At 44.9% G+C, this 21,595-nt stretch overlaps 1 protein-coding gene across 1 annotated transcript in view; it reads right to left on the bottom strand.

The window, feature by feature from the left end:
• LOC126344554 (tyrosine-protein kinase Dnt-like) overlaps positions 1-21,595 on the bottom strand; it is a 500,421-nt gene that overhangs the window by 10,803 nt on the left and 468,023 nt on the right. Inside the window, exon 5 of the mRNA XM_050002028.1 lies at positions 12,743-12,952. Within this exon, the coding sequence (XP_049857985.1) occupies positions 12,743-12,952 (210 nt within the window). The remainder of the gene's footprint in view (positions 1-12,742; positions 12,953-21,595) is intronic.

The raw sequence follows: 21,595 nt of genomic DNA, 5'->3' as shown, positions 1-21,595 counted from the left end.
CTGTGAGAATGTAAATCCCGTTTGCATTCAAATGGTCATGAGCGTTAGTTACCTTTCAGACTGGACGTAGTGAGTTGATGTTAGTCAAGAATGTCTTTAAGACGATGAAGACATCGTTATCAACAGCTCACAAGCTGTTACAGGATAACCCTCACCCACACATCACCTGTGAAACTCAATATTTTCTGCAAGACGTACAGCAACTTTCCCGGCCATCACGATCTCTGGACTTGACTTCAATCGAGCATGTGTGGAAAATGATGAGGCGAGAAGCCACTTGTGCAACTCGTCAACCAACAACTCTTACAGAACTACGTGAAAAGATCGAGCAGGCGTGACACAACGTGTCCCAGGACAGTATTCGGCTTCTGTTCGATCGACTGAATGACAGAGTAAGCGCCTGCATTGCCACCTGTGGAGGCTACAGCGTGTACTACAGTAGAGAACCAAAGAAACGGGTACACCTGCCTAATATCGTGTAGAGCCCCCCACGAGCAGCAGAAGTGCCGCAACACGACGTGGCTATTGTCTGAAGTAGTGCTGGAGGGAACTGACACCATGAATCCTACAGGGGTGTCCATAAGTACGTAAGAATATTTGGGGGTGGAGATCTCTTCTGAACAGCACGTTGTAGGGTATCCCTTATGTGCTCAATAATCATTATATCCGGTGAGTTTGGTGGCCTTTGGGAGTGTTTAAACTCGGAAGAGTGTTCCTGGAGCCACTCTGTAGCAATTCTGGTCGTGTGGGGTGTCGCATTGTCCTGTTGGAATTGCGCAAATCCGTCGGAATTCACAATGGACATAAATGGATGTAGGTGATCAGACAGAATGCTTACATTCGACTCACGTGTCACGAGTCGTATCTAGACACACACCCCAAGATTGTGTAACTTGGGCTACAAGAAGCTGGACGTTCTTCCGCATATTACAGAAAGACTTGGGAGAAATGTAGCCACTGCGCGTGATCGCTGGCAGCGGTGGTCATGGGAAAGTTTAGCTACAAGACAGGCTTTGGGCAGCTACGTGCCTGCCATTACTGAGGTGGAAATAAATCCTATTATGCATATGGCTGTGGCATATCAAATTGCACCTGCAGTAGCTGTTGACTTCCACAGCTCCGAGCCGGAAGCTCAGTAGTGTGCACCCCACTCACCCCAAACCACAAACTTTTGCGACTTTGGTGTCAAGCGAGAGCTCTGTGGAGAGTTGATTGGAGGTCTGTTATATTTTTTGATAAAAGCTGGCGCGCTTCGATGGCAGTGACTGCCAATATGTTGGTTACAAGGAGGCCAACTGAGGAGCTACAACTAGATTGGGGTGCAATTTCGTATGCCACCAGGAGCGCTACCGTACTTATCCCACGCATCCTGACTGCAAATCTGTACGTCAATCTACTGATTCGACGTATTGTGCTACCGTTTATGAACAAGAGTGTTTTCCAACAGGATAACACTCACTCATATACAGCTTTTGTTACCTAACATGTTCTTCAGCGTGCCCAAATGTTACTTTCGCCTGCTTGATTACCAGACCTCTCTCCAGTCGAGCACATACAGGACATCATCGGGTGACAACGTCAACGTCATCCACAAAGAGCATTCACCGTCCCTGTATTGACCGACCAAGTGCACATAGCATCGAACTCCATTCCACAAATTGACATCCGACACTTGTACGACACAAAGAAGGCACATTTGTGTGCTTGCATTCAATATTCTGGCGGATACTCCAGTTATTAATGGACCAGCACTCCACTTACGCAATTGTTTTTTCCGCACTTACATTAACCTGTGATTTTGAAACTCTAATCACCTAAACATGTTACCTTTGGAAACGTATTCCCGAAATTCAATTATTCTATGTTGATTATTTCTTGGCGATGGAATTTTTTTCCATCATTGTACTTCCACGATGCATCCAAAAGTGGCAGAAAAGTTGGGATGTATTTGCGGCAAAAGGAACTACTTTGAAGATTTATGTAACATGTAATGCCTTCAATTAATTTTTTTAAATACCTCATATAAATATGTTGTTGTCGTTGTTGTTGTTGTTGTGTTCTTCAGTCCGAAGACTGGTTTGATGCAGCTCTCCACGCAACTCTATCCTGTGGAAGTCTCTTCATCTCCACATAACTGCTGGAACTTACATCCTCCTGAATCTGCTTAGTGCATAATTGGTGATTCCTTGACGTCTCACAATATGTCCTATCAACATATCTCTTCTTATAATCTAACTGTACCACTAATTTCTTGTTTCCTCTGTTCTGTTCAGTACCTCATCATTAGTTACGTGATCTACTAGCCTAATCTTCAACATTCTTCTGTTGCACCACATTTCAAACGCCTCCATTTCCTTCTGTTCTAAACTGATTATCGCCCATGTTTCACTTCCATACATGGCTACACTCTATACAAATACTTTCAGAAACGACTTCCTGACACTTAAATCTATACTCGATGTTAACAAATTTCTCTTCTTCAGAAGCGGCTTTCATGCCGTTTCCAGGCTATATTTTATATCCTCTCTACTTCAGCCATCAGTTATTTTGCAGCCCAAATAACAAAACTCATCTACTACCAAAAAAAATGGCTCTGAGCACTATGGGACTTAACAGCTGTGGTCATCAGTCTCCTACAACTTAGAACTACTTAAACCTAACTAACCTAAGGACATCACACAAATCCATGCCCGAGGCAGGATTCGAACCTGCAACCGTAGCACTCGCACGGTTCCGGACTGCGCGCCTAGAACCGCGAGACCACCGCGACCGGCTCATCTATTACTTTAAGCGTCTTATTTTCTAATCTAATTGCCTCAGCATCACTTGATTCAATTCGACCACACTCCATTATTTTTGTTTAGCTTTCGTTGATGTTTATCTTGTATCTTCCTTTGAACACACTGTCCACGTCCTTTGCAGGCTCTGACAGAAATGCACTGTCGTCAGCAAACATCGAAGTTTTTATTTCTTCTCTCTGAACTTTAATTCCTACTTTGGTTTCCTTTACTGGTTGCTCAATAATAATTGAATAACATCAGTGGTAGGCTACAGCCCTGTTTCATTCCCTTGTCGACCACTGCTTTCCTTCCGTGTCCTTCGACTAGTATAACTGCCGTCAGATTTCTGTACAAGTTGTAAATAGCCTTTCGCTCCATGTATTTTACCCCTGCTACCTTGAAGATTCAGTGACAGTATTCCGCCAACAATGTCAAAAGCTTTCTTCTTGGTCTACGAATGCTATAAAAGTAGGATTGCCTTTCCTTAACCAATCTTCTAAGAAAAGTACTGCCTCGCGTGTCGCTACATTTCTCCGGAATCAAAATCTATCTTCCTCGAGGTCGGCTTATACCAGTTTTTCAATTCTTCTATAAAGATTCAGATTAATATTTGCAACGATGACTTATAAAACTGATAGTTGTATACTACTCGCATCTGTCAGCACTTGCTTTCTTTGGAACTGCAATTATTACATTCTTCTTTAAGTCTGAGGATATTTCCCTGTCTCAGACGTCTTGTACACCAGATGTGAGTTTCGTCACGGCTAACTCTATCAAGGCTGTCAGTAACCCTGGCGGAGCGTCGCATACCGCGGGGCCATGTTACGACTTGGTCTTCCAGTGCTCGTGCCACACCATCGACATGCACGGACCTCTGGGGCTGTCAGAAGATCACTTGGAAGATGGAACGGCGCGCCGAAGTCTTCAGCGATGAAAGCGATAAGCTAAACTTTCCTTCATCTTCGGTGGTTTCGGTAGGGGACGCTAACCAGCGCTCCGTACGTGCAGAATGTTGTCAGACTTATTCTTCTGCCGTACTCAACAGGATAATCCTCGCCCACACATCACTCGTGAAACTCAACATTTTCTGCACGACATTCAGCAACTTTCCCGGTCATCACGATCTCTGGACTTGACTTCAATCGAGCATGTGTGGAATATGATGAGGGGAGAAACGACTCGTGCGACTCTTCAACCAACAACTCTTACAGAACTACGTGAAAAGAGCAAACGGTATTCGGCTTCTGATCGATCGACTGGATGGCAGAGTCATCTCCCGCATTGCCACCTGTAGAGGTTACAGCACCTTCTACACTACTGAGCTAAAGAAACTAGTACACCTGCCTAATATCGTGTATCCCCCCCCCCCCCCCCCCCCCCACACACACACACACGAGCAGCAGAAGCGCCGCAACACGACGTGGCATGGACTCTACTAACGTCTAAAGTAGTGCTGGAGGGAACTGACACCATGAATCCTACAGGGTTCTCCATAAACCCGTAACAATATTTGGGGGGTGGAGATCTCTTCTGAACACGTTGCAAGGTATCCCTGATCTGCTGAATAATGTCTGGGGAGTTTAGTGGCCTGTGCAAATGTTTAAGCAGGGAAGAGTGTTCCTGGAGCTACTCTGTAACAATTCTGGTCGTGTGGGGTGTCTCATTGTCCTGTTGGAATTGCCCAAGTCCGTCAAAATGCACAATGGACATAGATAGATCCAGGTGATCAGACAGGATGCTTACGTTCGTGTCACCTGTCAGCGAGTCGTATATAAACTTATCAGATGTTCCATATCACTCCAACCGCACACGCCCCATTCCATTACAGAGCCTCCAACCAGCTTGAACAGTCCTCTGCCGACATGCAGGATCCATGGATTCGTTAAGTTGTCTCCATATCCGTACACGTCCATCTGCTCCATACAATTTGAAACCAGTCTCGTCCAACTAGGCAACAAGTTTCCAGTCATCAACATTCCGATGTCGATGTTGACGGGAGCAGGCGAGGCATAAACGTTTATGTCCTGCAGTCATCAAGGATGCTCGAGTGGGAATTCGGCTTCGAAAGCCCATATCGATGACGTTTCGTTGAATGGTTCGCACGCTGACACTTGTTGATGGCCCAGCATTAAAATTTGCAGAAATTTGCGGAAGGGTTGCACTTCTGTCACGTTAAACGATTCTCTTCAGTCGTCATTGGTCCCGTTCTCGCAGAATATTTTTCCAGTCGCAGCGATGTCTGAGATTTGATGTTTTACAGGATTCCTGATATTCACGGTACACTCGTGAAATGGTCGTACGGAAAAATCCCGACTTCATCGCTACTTCGGAGATGCTGTGTTCCACCGCTCGTGCGCCGACTATAGCACCACGTCCACATTCACTTAAATCTTCATAACCTGCCATTGTAGCGGTAGGAAATTGATCTAACAACTGCGCCAGACATATGTTGTCTTATATAGGAGTTGCCAACCGAAGCGCCGTATTTTGCCTGTATACATATCTCTCTATTTGAATACTCATGCCTGTACCAGTTTCTTTGGCTTCGGTGTAACATGGGTGTTTCAGCATTGGTTGATACCCGGTATCTCAGAACCGCTTGTGCTACTGACCTGCAAAAGTAGTCACTTCCTGTATATCATATGCACTATTGCAACAATAAATCTAGAGTAAATTGAAAATTTCTAAAAGGATAAAGGATGTACTAATTTTTTCTGGCACATAGTTCAAACGGATATCAACTGCGTTTTTTAAAATAGGAACCCCCATTTTTATTACATATTCATGTAGTACGTAAATAAATATGACTGTTTTAGTTGGACCACTTTTTTCGCTTTGTGATAGATGGCGCTGTAATAGTCACAAACGTATAAGTACGTGGTATCAAGTAACATTCCGACAGTGCGGACGGTATTTGCTTCGTGATACATTACCCGTGTTAAAATGGACAGTTTACCAATTGCGGAAAAGGTCGATATCTTGTTGATGTATGGCTATTGTGATCAAAATGCCCAACGGGCGTGTGCTATGTATGCTGCTTGGTATCCTGGACGACATCATCCAAGTGTCCGGACCGTTCGCCGGATGGCTACGTTATTTAAGGAAACAGGAAGTGTTCAGCCACAAGTGAAACGTCGACCACGACCTGCAACAAATGATGATGCCCAAGTAGGTGTTTTAGCTGCTGTCGCGGCTAATCCGCACATCATTAGCACACAAATTGCGCGAGAATCGGGAATCTCAAAAACGTCGGTGTTGAGAATGCTACATCAACATCGATTGCACCCGTACCATATTTCTATGCACCAGGAATTGCATGGCGACGACTTTGAACGTCGTGTACAGTTCTGCCACTGAGCACAAGAGAAATTACAGGACGATGACAGATTTTTTGCACGCGTTCTATGTAGCGAAGAAGCGTCATTCGCCAACAGCGGTAACGTAAACCGACATAATATGCACTACTGGGCCACGATGGCTGCAACAAGTGGAACATCACCGACCTTGGGGGGTTAATGTACGGTGCGGCATTATGAGAGGAAGGATAATTGGCCCCCATTTTATCGATGGCAATCTAAATGGTGCAATGTATGCTGATTTCCTACGCGATGTTACTACAAGATGGTTCACTGCATGTCAGAATGGCGATGTACTTCCAACATTATGGATGTCCGACACATAGCGGTATTGAATAGCGTATTTCATGACAGGTGGACTGGTCGTCGAAGCACCATACCATGGCCCACACGTTCACCGGATCTGACGTCCCCAGATTTCTTTCTGTGAGGAAAGTTGAAGGATATTTGCTATCGTAATCCACCGACAACGCCTGAATACATGCGTAAGCGCATTGTCAATGCATGGGCGAATATTACGTAAGGTGAACTACTCGCTTTTGAAAGGAATCTCGTTACATGTATTGCCAAATGCATTAAGGTTGACGGATATCATTTTGAGCATTTATTGCATTAAAGTGGTATTTACAGGTAATCAATCTGTAACAGTATGCGTGCTCAGAAATGATAAGTTCACATAGGTACATGTAGCACATTGGAACAACTGAAATGAAGTGTTCAAACGTACCTAGTTTCTGTATTTTAATTTAAAGAACCTGCCTGTTACCAAATGTTCGTCTGAAATTGTGAGCCGTATGTTTGTGACTATTACAGCGCCATCTATCAAAAAGCGAAAAAAGTGGGCCAACTAAAACATTCGTATTTCTTTACGTACTACACGAATATGTTATAAAAGTGGGGGTTGCTATTTAAAATAAAGACGCAGTTGATATTCGTTAGACCTACGGCAGCGCCATCTAGCAGGCCAACCATAGCGCCATCTTCAAGCTAGACAAGTTTTGTTCTTTGTTGTTTTTTTTTTCGTTTGACGTTTATTTCGAGAGATATTTGGCACGGTCACGATCAATGGACCACCCTGTATATAGCACGATGTCACATGGAGCAATGCTGTTGGATGTTGAGGATTTTTTACGTGCATCGTCTGCAGCCATTCTTACGTGTTTGCGGCTCAGGACTACAGGGACACTGGTTTTGTTACCGTCTCAAGAGGGGCGGCACTTGTCGGTCACGATGGCCTTTCTTGCTGCCGGTTGTGTGATTTGGCCTTGGCGCCAGTCCGCCGCCAGTGCGGCTAAATGAAGCCGTGATCAGCGGCGGAAGGCGCCGGAATGCAGTAAGAAGCGGCCGGCGCGCCGCCGGGATAAAAACTGGGCGCGGCGCCTCCGTCCTCTTCAGTTAACGCTGGCCACTCCCCCGCCAGCACCGGACAGAGCCAGCCGGCGACGCCGGCCTAGCGTCTCTGCAGGGAGGCCAGAGAGCGATAACGGCGCCGAACAGGAAGAAACAGTGCGCTACATCCAGCCCGCTGTAATACCTCCTATGTAAGAGTCGATACTGCTAAGCGGCTTTTCCGGAAACCCTTACCAGTTGCAGGTTTGCTGCTTATTGGCTTCTAGGGGCAACAAAAACTAAATTTCCAATACTTCGTGCAATTACTGACTGAATTTAAAAATTTAATTGATGCCATCAAGAGACATCATCTTACGTTAAAATTTTAACACCACGAGACAAGTATTCCAGTTAGAAACTGTTTGTTTGTCTTGAGGCAGTGTTAACAGACGGCGTGGAAATATCCGCAAAATGACGCAAGGAGTAAAACTTATTACTCACTACATTGTCGCTATTCATGTAGTAGAACTTCACATCAGGCGTGACGCTTTAATTTATTACTGACGTGTATGTATGTATGTATTAAACAGGGGACCTAGAAACGACGGAGAGGCTTCGTTCCGCCGTGGCCCACAGTGGGTCAAAACCCCACAACAGGCCACAGCAGTCCACCCACCCCACCGCGGCCCCACACCGAACCCAGGATTATTGTGCGGTTCGGCCCCAGTGCCCCTCCCACACACACACACACACACACACACACACACACACACACACACACACACACACACCACCCCCGGAACGTCTCATACCAGACGAGTGTACCACACACACCCACACACACACACACACACACACACACACACACCACCCCCGGAACGTCTCATACCAGACGAGTGTAAACCCAAATGTTTGCATGGTAGAGTAATTGTGGTGTACGTGTACGTGGGAACTATGACTGACTTGAAACTTCCTGGCAGATTAAAACTGTGTGCCGGACCGAGACACGAACTCGGGACCTTTGCCTTTCCCGGGCAAGTGCTCTACCGCAGACGGTAGGCAAAGGTCCCGAGTTCGAGTCTCGGTCCGGCACACAGTTTTAATCTGCCAGGAAGTTACATATCAGCGCACACTCTGCTGCAGAGTGAAAATCTCATTCTATGACTGACTTACTACTGACTCTGTTGGCAATACTGTTTGCAGACAGTATGTAGATATTTCACTGAATGTACCTGTAAAATTACGTCGTTGTACGAAGCAAAAGTTCAGGGGATACGACGTCATAAACACTTAGTTGTGCAAAAATGGTGCATAAATTAACCAGACTATATTCATCCATTGTTTCATAATGAGAGCACTTACCGACTTCCAACAAATTTTGAGCATAATTTCAAATCTTTTCTACATTTTTTCTTGCTTACATCTATAAAGTCTAATATTTTAGACGTTAACCTATTTGTAAAATAATGAGACATTTGAAGCTATTTAATACCGAGTTGTTACAATTAAAGTTGTTATCTTATGGCAGCGAAACATGGAAGACGATATCTAATGCGAAACAGATTTACGGCGCAAAAAAAATTAGTTCCAGTTTTGGTCACCAGTGCAAACCTGGCGCTGGACAGCATCAAGTCAACGTCTCTGAAGCTCATATTGAACAATTTGTGTAAGCGGTAGTTAATAACAAAATCAATATTATGCCTTTCTCACTTGTTCGACCTTCTCTGCACACGTCCCATTCCTTATCCATTATGTATGGAAACATTTCCGTGCGTCTTTTTTTCCTTCACAGCACCAGATTTGCACCTGGTGGTCAGTAATATTTTGCAGTGTAAATCGTTGCGCATTAACGCATTAGAATACGTACCAAGCTTCGCTGCCATACGATAACTATGGCCCGCCATAGATCTCTGTAAGCAGCTGTATCTTAACTATAGCTGTATGGGAGTTCGATTCTTTAAAGAACCGGAGGTTTACCACTCAAGAAATTTCGCAAACAATGATCTTGCGAAAAAGTAAAAAGTACTCGCTATATTCGTCCGCGGGATCCAGAACGCAGCGGACACAAATAATTTACACAGGGAGGGCATGACCGTCCTTTTTCCACCGCTTGTCGCCGTCTGCAGTTCGTGACTGGCCAAGTTACATCACGAGGGGTTCGTGGGGCCTCTTGTTACGTGTGTCTCACAGGACGTGTTAAGTATTTTCGGTAGTTTCACGAGAAAGTGCTGTGCTTTTCGAGGGAAGAAGGGAGGCAAGCGTTGTACAATTCGCGATGACGGGAGAGATGCAGGCGGTTGTTTGGAAGCACTCAAGAAATCATAAAGTAGAACATAGTCAACACATCTGAGTGTTGTTTCGTGTCATAGTTAATGTTACGTTCCTGAAGTTTGATGCACGCTTTTCTCAATCGTTAATTTGTGTTTACTGTACGAGTATACTACATAACAATTTCAAACACTGCTATTGGCTACAGCAATATGTGCATTATGTCTTGTTACGCATGAAACCTTATACAGAGCTGCGGGAGATTCCGATGCCCAAGTTGATGGCGTGATCCTCGAATTCCTGACGTAGTTTCGACCCTCACTAAATAATAAAATACGAGCGTACGGAAAATCAGAAAAGTTCGTAGAAAACAGAACATGACCTGACCTTAATGGAAAGAAATCTTCAGGTATAAATGTAGCAACAGGCGTAGTATTAAGAACTGTTACGGGACTATTACTGTTCACAATGTACGTAAATGACCCAGTGGATAAAGTAGGAAGCTCTTTCAGTATATTGGGGTAAGATGCTGCTGTGGAGTGGTGCGACGTTTAACTCTGTCTCGCGGGAAAGCGACGCTCGTAACCCTTTTTTAATTCATTTTACTCCTGTGAATCAAAGCAGGGAATTAATCTGGATCCATCAGTACACGCTTCGGATTATATATATTGAGCAGTACGTCGTACCGTCAAGAGGATATGAGTTCTGGCGCGGCCACAAGTTTGACAACGTGGCCCGGTTAGGGCTGCCACCTGTCCCAGTTCTGTAACGATCTTCCCTACTTTCTGTTGTTGTCCCTTGTACCTAGATGAGTATGTCGGGACCGCCTCAAGTCGCTACTTTTTCGGTTCACATTTACTGTTTCGGACATGTCCGAAAGAACAGATGCCATCTTCATATCGTTAAGGCTAATCGGCTGATGACTTTCTTCAGTGTGAATGCCCACGAATTGCCTGAACTCTTACGGGACTCGGTGGATTGTCTGCCGCGAGTAATGGGTGTAATGGCAGGGGCACTACGAATGTAGTGTGTGGACTATAAGTAGAGAAAGTGGGTCTCAAGGGGAGTGTGCCAGAGATACATCCCTCCAGTCGCACTATCCTCTGTGCCCTCGGTGGCTCAGATGGAGCACAGTAGCTCAGAGTGTTCGGCCAGAGGGTTAGCTGCCCTCCGTAAAAACAACTGAGTAAATGGATCAACGACGAACAGAAACGGGTGTCTTGCGACGTCCGCCCAGAGCAAATGCAACGAACGAAAACGAACAAAATGAGATTTTAAAAAAAGAGAGAGAGCGAGAGAAGATGGATAGAGCGTCTGCCTTGTAAGCAGGAGATCCCGGGTTCGAGTACCGGTCGGGACACAAATTTTCAACTGTCCCCGTTGGTGTATATCAACGCCTGCGAGCAGCTAATGGTATTGATTTAATTGTAATTTCATTCTAGAGATTTGCACGGCCACCAATAGCATCTATTCTTTCGGACATGTAAGCTATTGAAAATATTAGGTCATAGTCTAGTTGTAATTTTCTGCGTACCAAGCTTACACAACTGGCAGTTACATTGCAGACCTATGCAAGGAAATTAAAGAGCACAAAACCTAGTCTGTGGTGAAGTTGGGCATTTGAATAATGTAAATTATCTTTAAATTACTCCCATTTCATCTTTGTACACATTGTCGGCCTTAATCGTGTGCGCAAATATTGAGTGTAAAAGTCTGATACTGTTTTATCAGATCACATTTGGATACAAGTTTTAGTTTAAATGTTGTACAGCATTGATATTGCTGTAAAATTTAAGTTGTTTTATTGAAGGCACTTATAGGTTTTTTTTAAAATTATATTATTATTGATTGGTTTTTAACTTACATTAACTGATGTTCGCTTGGTGTATACCGTGTTTTCTGCGGTCTGTTGTCTGTTTGTGTTCTGGTTTTTCTGCGAGTTGAGGTGTGTGGGAACAGCGCCACGTTCTGCTTCGGTGCACAGAAACGGTGACGTGTAGTCTAATGGGAAGTGACTCCCGGTTGGGCCCCGGCGTTTAGGTGTTGCTTTGGACGATTTGTCTATTGCTTCCGGCATTTTAAGTTAAGTCACCTTTTGCCCAGGGCAGCCTGACGTCACTGCCCGTTTGGTGATTATTGAACCTATTTTATATATACGTAAAAAAGGGGGTTTTAATTGCTTGGGAATCAATTGCATTAATTAACTTGTTGTGTTCCTTGTGTTATTTGGGCTCGTAACGAACTGGTGTGCTTTGCAAATCATTTTCATATTATTGATTATTGCCTTAAAAAAAAGGGGGAACATTATGTGTGCCACCCTTAAAAATCACCTTCAGATTGTGATTTGTTACTTCAGTATTGAAATCTGCAGTAAGTTGTTGTAATTGAACATTTTGATATTGTCTTAAGAATGGCCACGTGTTGATTGCCTCTAATTTGTTTTATAAAAGCTTGTTTTGATTTGCTAGTAGTTGTGTTACGGAGTGACCTTCCATGCTAAGTGTACCCCTCATCCCGTCTAACCGTCTAAGTTACAGAGATGTTAACAAATTCCTCTCTTTCAGAAATGATTTCCTTGCTGTCGACACTCTGCATTTTATACCCCCTCTATTTCGGACATTATCAGATATTTTGCTGCCGAAATACCAAAATTCACCTACTGCTTTTAGTGTCCCATCCGCTAATAGAATTTCAATATCTGGTCAAAGCTTGCGTGAAAATAATGTACAACTAATATCATTAAGTGAAAACGGATATGACCTGTGTGTCTACGACATGTCATTCGATTACCATTCCTCTTTTTTTATTTTCAGATTATCCGCATTTTCGATGATCCGGGTGACCAACGATCGCACCTAGTCCGGAGAAACCAGGTTTCGGAGTATAGCAAGTGACACACACACACACACACACACACACACACACACACACACACACAGAGAGAGAGAGAGAGAGAGAGAGAGAGAGAGAGAGAGAGAGATAGAGAGAGAGAGAGAGAGAGAGAAGTACCTCTGTATGGTGAGCTGGGCGATGCGCTCGTGGATGTCGGCCGGCGGCTGTGCGGCGGCGCCGGGGGCGGGCAGCGGCCCCGCGGACGTGCGGAGGCTGGCGTAGCTGTTGCTGGAGGCGGCCGACGTGGCGCGCGCCGGCGGCGGGGGCGGCGGCAGCAGGGAGGCGTGGCCCGCCGCGCTGCTGCTGGCCGACCCGTGGCGCGACTCCCTGCACACGCAGCACACACCCCGGCTGTAGCAGCGGTAACGACTGTGCACTCGCTGTCTGTTGAAATGTTCGCAGCTGTGAAGTTGGTACCAATTTGACTGCCGGAGCGACACTAGCGCCCCAAGCGGCGCGAAAGCCGGCGACTACAACGCCGTAAACTATTGTTGTCGTCTTCAGTTGTTGCCATACGCGTGTTGTCTCTTCTTCTTCTCCTTTTCTTTATTATTATTATTACTTTTTTTTTTGGCAAAGGTACTATCATAGTGGCTTAAAATGTATACCGATATTTGTGTATATTGTCTGACCCTATATCGGCTGATGACAATAGATGTTAAGTCCCATAGCGCCCAGAGCCATTTGAACCCCATATCTTCAGCCAGTTCGATCACTGATGTGGCCGCTTTGAGTTCGCGTCCCAGTCCACCTGTCTTTCTTATATCTCTGTCCCATCTCTCCGATGGTCTTCCCCTTGGTCGTTTACGGCAAACTGGGATCTAATCTAGTTCTTCTTTTGACAACGTAGTTACCAACTTTTCTTTGAGCGACATGACCGGCCCACTGTCATTTCGAGGTATTCATTCTTTCCATTACATCACTAAACTTCGCTGCCCATCTCATATAGACTTCTTTGTTTCTGTCTTTCTTTGAATGGCCCACCACTGATCTTTCAGTTCCTCTTTGGCTTACTACTAGTTTGCTAACAGTGAATTAATTTAATGCCCACGTCTCACAGAGTCATTAGAGGCTGTATGCATTAGTCAAAAACTGTTTTCTTCAGTTCGGCCGACATCTTAAACTCCTAAGTTAATGGGTATCTTACATAAGCTTTACAGCCTAATTCAATACGTAGCAATATATCTGGTTTTACGTCTATTTTCTTATTTACAAGTTGACCCAGAGAGACATATTCTGTGACCTCAGATCTGTGTCCACGGTCATTATCCGATTCTTCCCAGTCATAAAAAGCACTCAGTCTTCAGGCCACGAGCGGCCTACCGGGACCATCCGACCGCCGTGTCATCCCCGATGGAGGATGCGGATAGGAGCGTGGGGTTAGCACACCACTCTCCCGGGCGCAAAACGGTATTCTTGACCGAAGCCGCTACTATTTGGTCGAATAGCTCCTCGTTGGCATCACGAGGCTGAGTGCACCCAGAAAAATGGCAACAGCGCTTGGTGGCCCGGATAATGACCCATCCAAGTGCCAACCACGCCCGACAGCGCTTAACTTCGGTGATCTCACGGGAACCAGTGTATCCATTGCCGCAACGCCGTTGCCCCCCCCCCCCCCAGTCATAAGCTTTACACATTATTTTCTATACATTAGGGTTCAAAATAGTTCTTTTACTTTGTAATAGAGGCATACACAAACAAAACTAACATAACAAATATGTAATCGTAGGCTTGCCGTGAAGGGCAACAATACGGTACCAGAAATATCGTCGACGTACCGCTATGCTGTAAGGCTGCCTCGGAGCTCAGGTGACAATCAAATGGGTCCTGTTACCAAGTAAAATGGTGCCACAGACCATCACTCCTGCGTCTGCAGACATGTCTTCGGTCTAGAATCTCACTGAGTGAACTAGACGTATATTCAGTGATGGTTGCGGTTCGTACCGAGCCCCCAACGATCAGCGAAGATTTATCTGGAGACCCTCCGGACAGTCGTGGGTTAACCAACCTGTCTGTCACCCGCCATACGGCCCGACAAACTGGGGTGCTATTTCATTTTATATCAGGACCCCTTTGGTAGTCATCTGCAGCGACCTTAAAGCACAGACGTACATCAACGGTACTCTACTCCCCTATTGCCGCGCTTGGTGACAAGCCATCCAGGGCTTACATTTCTACAAGAAAACGCTCGCCCGCACACGGCGAGAGTTAACTTCTTCATGCTTCCCAAGCCCTACCTTGGCCACTGAGGAAGTCTGGAGCACTACGTGCACGGCCCTTCAACGAGATTGTGATTTTGACGACATAAGGCACAAGTAAGACACAAAATGGTTCAAACGGCTCTAAGCACTATGGGGCTTAATATCTGAGGTGATCAGTCCCCTAGGCTTAGAACTACTTAAACCTAACGAAGCTAAGAACATCACACACATCCATGTCCGAGGCAGGATTCGAACGTGCGACCGTAGCAGCGGCGGCGGTTCCGGACTGAAGCGCTTAGAACCGCTCGGCCACAGCGTTCGGCTAAATAAAACAGAATTCGGAACAATATCGATCAGGGGAACAGTCATCAAGTCTAACAATCAATGGCAAGCCGAGTAACTACTCGTACAAGCGCCAGAGTTGGACCAAAGCATTATTGATTTTCTCAATGAGTGAATCTCTCTTTCTCTTGACTAAATCATCTGGTATTTTTGAAATTGAAATCATTTGTTGGTCCGCACATGTAAATCACTTCGATTTCTATCGCATTCTGATAATTCCTTAAATTATGAACTATTAGTAGAAATGTGTGTCTAAACTGACTGCAACAGAGACATAATGGGTGCTGTGTTTGGATCTGCATTGTACTCATATTTTTTTGTTATTGGCTGCAGACTTTGTGAAGAAAGAGAACTGCACTGTTTTTTAATATTTAATGCGTGAACTTCATTACATAAGGCACAGCATTTTTTTATATATTTAAAGAGGGTTAAACATTTCACTCTTACTCGTTGATCTCCATTTGTTGCTGCCACTGCAGTACGACACAGCATTTCCGTTACTGTTAACTAGTCCATTAGTTTTATTGCGCACCTCTTGTAGTACTTGGATGTACGACGCGAAGTTTTAAGGCTTTAATCTTTAAAATCCCGAAAAAATATTGCTGTTTTTAATGGACTGCTCTACCAGGTCCCACAAAACTTTTAAACTTAATTTAAATTAACTCAATATTTAAGTCATAGTAGTAGCTGTGACTTTTTCACAACGAATGTCAAATTCAGCATTTTCAGCTTCAGGACTATACTTATACATCAATATCTCTTTACAAAATATGTTGTCACTTAAAGTCAACAACACTTACATGTTACTGAAAATGTGTTTAAGATGATGATGATGATGATTGGTTTGCAGGGCGCTTAAGTGCGCAGTTATCAGCGCCCGTATAAATTTCCAACCTTTGCTCGCCACTTTCAGGAATGATGATGAAATGATGAGGACAACACAAACACCGAGTCATCTCGAGGCAGGTGAAAATCCCCGACCCCGCCGGGAATCGAACCCAGCACCCCGTGATCGGGAAGCGAGAACGCGACCGCGAGACCACGAGCTGCGGACGAAAATGTGTTTATGTTGCTACGGTTAAGCATGAGCTTGCACAAACAAAATAACGTAACGAATTCTTTAAAATCTGGACGTAGATGTCTGTTGTTCTGGTTCACATTGAAATACCTGCGCTGCAAAACTATAGCACCCTAGAGGGCCCGAAACAAAACGGCGCAGACCATGGATAAAATGTAGAGTCGCGTGATGAGCTCGTCTCCGGCAACAACACCAAAGATGCAGTCAGGTCAGGGCAATCCGCATGGGTGAAGACGTCATCCAGATGCCTGCATGGTGGCATTTTTGAAAAAAACATGGTCGGTTTCCTTCCCCACTCTGAGTTTGTGCTCTGTCTCTAATGACCCAGTCGTCGACGGAAAGTCGAACCCCGACGATAGGAATCGCATGATAAAAAAGATCGAGCAAACAGTGCCTGTATGAGCTGTAAAAAGAATGGCTGTTTGCATCTGAGACTTCAGACATGTCCAGTGCTACTACACAAGCCTACTGCAAAGAATCAAAGATTCAGAATTACCTGAATGACGTCCTAACAATATCCGTGGCAACGGTCGGCACATTTTAAGTCTTGGCAGACCTTGAAAATACACTTGTTTCTCTGGCCGTAGATTTCTTGACGTCGTCTCTCATTTAAGTTCAAATGGCTCTGAGCACTATGGGACTCAACTGCTGTGGTCATCAGTCCCCTAGAACTTAGAACTACTTAAACCTAACTAACCTAAGGACATCACACACATCCATGCCCCAGGCAGGATTCGAACCTGCGACCGTAGCAGTCGCACGGCTCCGGACTGCGCGCCTAGAACCGCGAGACCACCGCGGCCGGCTCTCATTTAAGTAGTGTTTCCATTATGCACATGTGTGTCCTGTAAAAGCTGTCCTCGGCGCTTTATCATTTTCTTCGACGTGTTTCTGATGGTTGACGGGAAATCATAAAAATTCGTCGAAAGATGTACGAGCAACGGACTGAACTCCACACCCAGGTTTGTCAGCGCCACAGCTGTAGTGGATGGTAATACATTGCGTTGACGCGCAAGTTGCCGAAGCGGCGCCAGATAGAACCACTCGCACCAAGCGGACCAACAAACCCAGACGGGGGCCTCCCGGCCAATAATCATCTTGAAAGTTGGACGTCCATGGTTCTGCCGTGGGCAGCATACACAAACCCTGAGTCTGGGATTTAACTCGTGTTATCGCGAGCGAGTAGTAGCGAACGAGCAGTTGTCGAGGGCAGCCGGAAGTGGTCGGACGCAGCTTGCGGTGGAGAGAAGCCACGCGACGTGAGGGGTCTCAGCCTGCCGTCATCGTGCTAGTAGGAGAGACTTTGGTATTAATTGAGGATTTTTGGTAATCTGCCTTTTCGCTGCACGTTGCTGTTGGTTGCTTGCGCACTTCAGGCATTTTGTCATATTTATGTACGCCTACATTCAGAGTAATATTCGTAACTTTGTTGTGGCCAGTGGTTATTGAGTACAGACATCCTGGAACAATGAAAAGTCCGTGTAAAGTTTGTCAGCACTCAAATCATCAATTTTCTGAATATAGTAATTTAATAGTTTTTATTGGTTTCTTTCATTTTTCTTGTCAGCACTCAAATCATCAATTTTCTGAATATAGTAATTTAATAGTTTTTATTGGTTTCTTTCATTTTTCTTTACATTGTTTAAGGTTAGTTGACGAAACCCGTCTTGATCATTTAATTTCTATATACGAGGGGTGTCTAGAAAGTAAGTTCCGATCGGTCGCTAAATGGAAACGACTATGAAAATCCGATGAAGTTTTGCACAGATATGTTGGGCAATGTCCCTAGTACAACCCTAGATAGCATCACGTCGCTCTTCTCACTTCTGAGCTCACAGTGAGCACATAAATATGTCTAGAAAATAGTGTCTTCCACCAAGTACGAGGGCCTGGTGGGAAATTTCGCCTGAAGCTATGCAGCCAACATTTCATAAGTGTCGTGCGTTTTCTTCTTCAAGGCAATTCTCAGCCGCATTCTGCAGGGGCAATGAAGATGCCCCTGCATCCTTTTCAATTTTAAATGTCTGATTACCAACAATACAGCCCGTAATTGTCTCTCTCTGAGTTTCAGCTCTGCTCACATGAACCGCTGGCTATGAAGACAACATTTTGGCACAGACAACGAGCTGTGGGCCAGCGTAGAGAATTGGCGGAAAGCGCTGGCGGCTGCCTTCTATAACGAGGGTATTGGAAAGTTGGTACAACGCTACGATAAATATCTAAGTCAGAACGGCGACTACGTAGAGAAGTGGCTGGAAGGTGTAGCTAACTGTTACAAATAAAACATTTCTGATTTTCACTGTGGTTTCCATTTCGCGACCAATCGGAACTCACTTCCTGGACAGCCCTCGAATAAACGTATGGCAGTAATTGTTGCAATTAGTTCATGCATTGCTCTCTGCATGGATCGCAGTACTGTTTTTTGAAATATTTTAGCATGTTGCTGATCACGCACTTCCAGCGACAAGACGATGTAAGTTGTCCGTTGCGTACAGGAGTATTGCAGAACAGCTGTTAGGAGACGTTAGAGGATATTTTACATCTCGCAGTCAGGTGGTTGAGGTTTGATTTGTTTGTAATTCGTGGGAGGAGTAATTAACTTTCTGTTAAAATTCCCTTTTCTATGTGTATTCAATCAGAATTCCATTACTGTCAGAGACGGAATGTTACACACATATTTCCGTACATGTCTTTAAAAAATAATTAGGAACCTATCTGAATCTCATTTTACTTCAATTCAGCGCAAATTCCATCTACGTATGGTATCTTAACGGCCTGCTCCCTAAATTACTCGATCAGGTAAATTAACTAAAATGATCATGCATTCCGAGTACTGTCTTAGAATTCAACAAACGACGTGAGTAGCCGAAAGTGTACGAACGTACATCGTCAAGCTTGGGGAGTTCGATGTGAATAAGGGAAGGTACACAAAGCTTTTCTATCACAGCCTCACTGCTCACGTGTCGCAGGCGCCACATAGCTACTTGAGCTGCGGTCTCGTGGGACAGTTCAGAGCCGGAGGGCATAACATGAAGGACCACAAAGGCGGAAGCGTCGCTGGCCCCGAGTGAATGGCTCGGTCAATGGAGGCAGCCAACGGCTACCTGTTGCTTCGGCAATGTTCGGAACGGGACGTGAAAAGCACCGATTGGCGGTGCGAAAGGACGGAAAACGCGGCTCACTGCAGATCAGCTGACGGACGAATTTTTTCGAATGACTCTGACCGCCAGATATAACGGTCGCTACGATTAATTGCTGCTGTACGGGGAAAAGTGGGAGGGGAGGGGGGGGGGAGTAGAAAATATGAGAACACCAAAAACGCCAGACATTACCATGCGAATGCAGTGTAGGAAAGCCGCTGGTATTAAAAACAGATACAAGTCGTCTCCGAATGAATAAATACATGTTCCGTACGGCTTTCAGGGGAATATTATATCATCGTTCCTGCGACACAGTGACACGTTTAAGATAACGATCGTGGAGATAGATAGCATTGACGCACCCTTCTCTCAAAATTAGATCACAGAGACTCAATAACATTGAGATCTGCTGACTATTGTGGCCAGGGCAGATGCGAGAATTTATCTTGGTGCTCACAAAATCAGTCTTGGACGATACGAGGTGTGTGAATAGCGGCCCTGGAACACAGTATCACCATTGGGTAAGTAACATTGCCCCATAGAATGGATCTTATGAGCCAAAATATCACATGATACTTGACAGCATTGTAACCTTGAGGAGAAACCATGAGACCTATGGAGTTCTACGATATGACTGGCCAAATCCCCACCAGAGCTCCGCCATGTTTTCCTCTAGTGACGTAACACGACCAGAACTTGGCATCACTGATGAGTGATTTTGGTATTCCAGCTCACCCTGCATGTCGAACTCCCTTCGTATTGATTTGGCGCTTCGTGTTTAATTGGCGCTAATAGCATTCACAAGTGCGATACTCAGTTCTGTAGTGACCATGCAGCTGTCCTCGTATTTTTTTCACAGTCAGGTTTGCCAGGTACGACGATTCAGGCAGAATTCTTCTGAATTTCCTGTTGAAAAGCCGACTCCCGCTTAAATCTTGTCATAATAGGGAAAAATCCCGAGCACAGGAAAAGTACAATATTTCAAATAATATTATGGTCTTCACTTTAAATTGTTAATTGTGGCTTAAAACTGGGCGGCAGCCTTCTAACAGTTACTGGAATTTAAAATTCTGCTTTAGTTTTAGTCAGAGAGCTAAGATGGAAAACCTGGCATAACTGCCGTTCTTTTCTTCGATCATCACACTGCTTAATTGTTGTCTTGAAGAACAACTAAGTAGTTTTGTGCCGTTTTCTTGCACTCCTTACACCAAGAGAGGCGTCGTTTGGCATTTACCGCCGTGATGTGTGGCTTAAGAGCAGAAGCTCGACCACGAAATCCAAGTTTGCCCACCTCCTTCGCCGGCCACTGTGGCCGAGCGATTCTAGGCGCTTCTGTCCGGAATCGTGCTGCTGCTACGGTCGCAGGTTCGAATCCTGCCTCGGACATGGATGTGTGTGATGTCCATAGGTTAGTTAGGTTTAAGTAGTTATAAGTCTAGGGGACTGATAACCTCAGATATTAAGTTCCATAGTGCTGAGAGCCATTTGAACCATTTTACTATTGTTCGCATTTTGTTGCTGCTGTTGACATATAAGGGTAATACGCGACCGCTCTATCGAATGGACACGTAAAATTACGCATTAAAATAACTTTGATTGCAACAGCAAAGAAACCGATTCTTTTCGTCCACACTGGACGTCGCATGAAAGACATGGTGAGCAGTATTTATGTGGGATCACTCCTGCTACATGCTGAAATAACGAAACTGCAAATATCTGCCTAAACCCCAGAGAAAATGCGCCTGACGACTCTAGGGGAGACACACTGTACACTGTAACTTCAATTAGTTTATCCTGTTGTTATTTTGTGTGATATCATTACATTAGTTGCTTTTAAACCGACTATGCCATACAGCATTTCACACAACGTTGCAATTCATCTACACTACAGGCCATTAAATTTGCAACACCACGAAGATGACGTGCTACAGACGCGAAATTTAACCGACAGGAAGAAGATGATGTGATATGCAAATGATTAGCTTTTCAGCGCATTCACACATGGTTGCCGCCGGTGGCGACACCTACAACGTGCTGACATGAGGAAAGTTTCCAACCCATTTCTCAGACACAAACAGCAGTTGACCGCCGTTGCCTGGTGAAACGTTGTTGTGATGCCTCGTGTAAGGAGAAGAAAAGCGTACCATCGCGTTTACGACTTTGAGAATGGTAGGAGTGTAGCTTATGGCGATTGTGGTTTATCGTATTG

Source organism: Schistocerca gregaria, chromosome 1, assembly GCF_023897955.1.
Source record: "Schistocerca gregaria isolate iqSchGreg1 chromosome 1, iqSchGreg1.2, whole genome shotgun sequence".
Lineage (NCBI taxonomy): Eukaryota > Metazoa > Arthropoda > Insecta > Orthoptera > Acrididae > Schistocerca > Schistocerca gregaria.
Note: the sequence above shows the minus strand (reverse complement) of the source record. Positions and strands in the feature narration are given on the sequence as shown.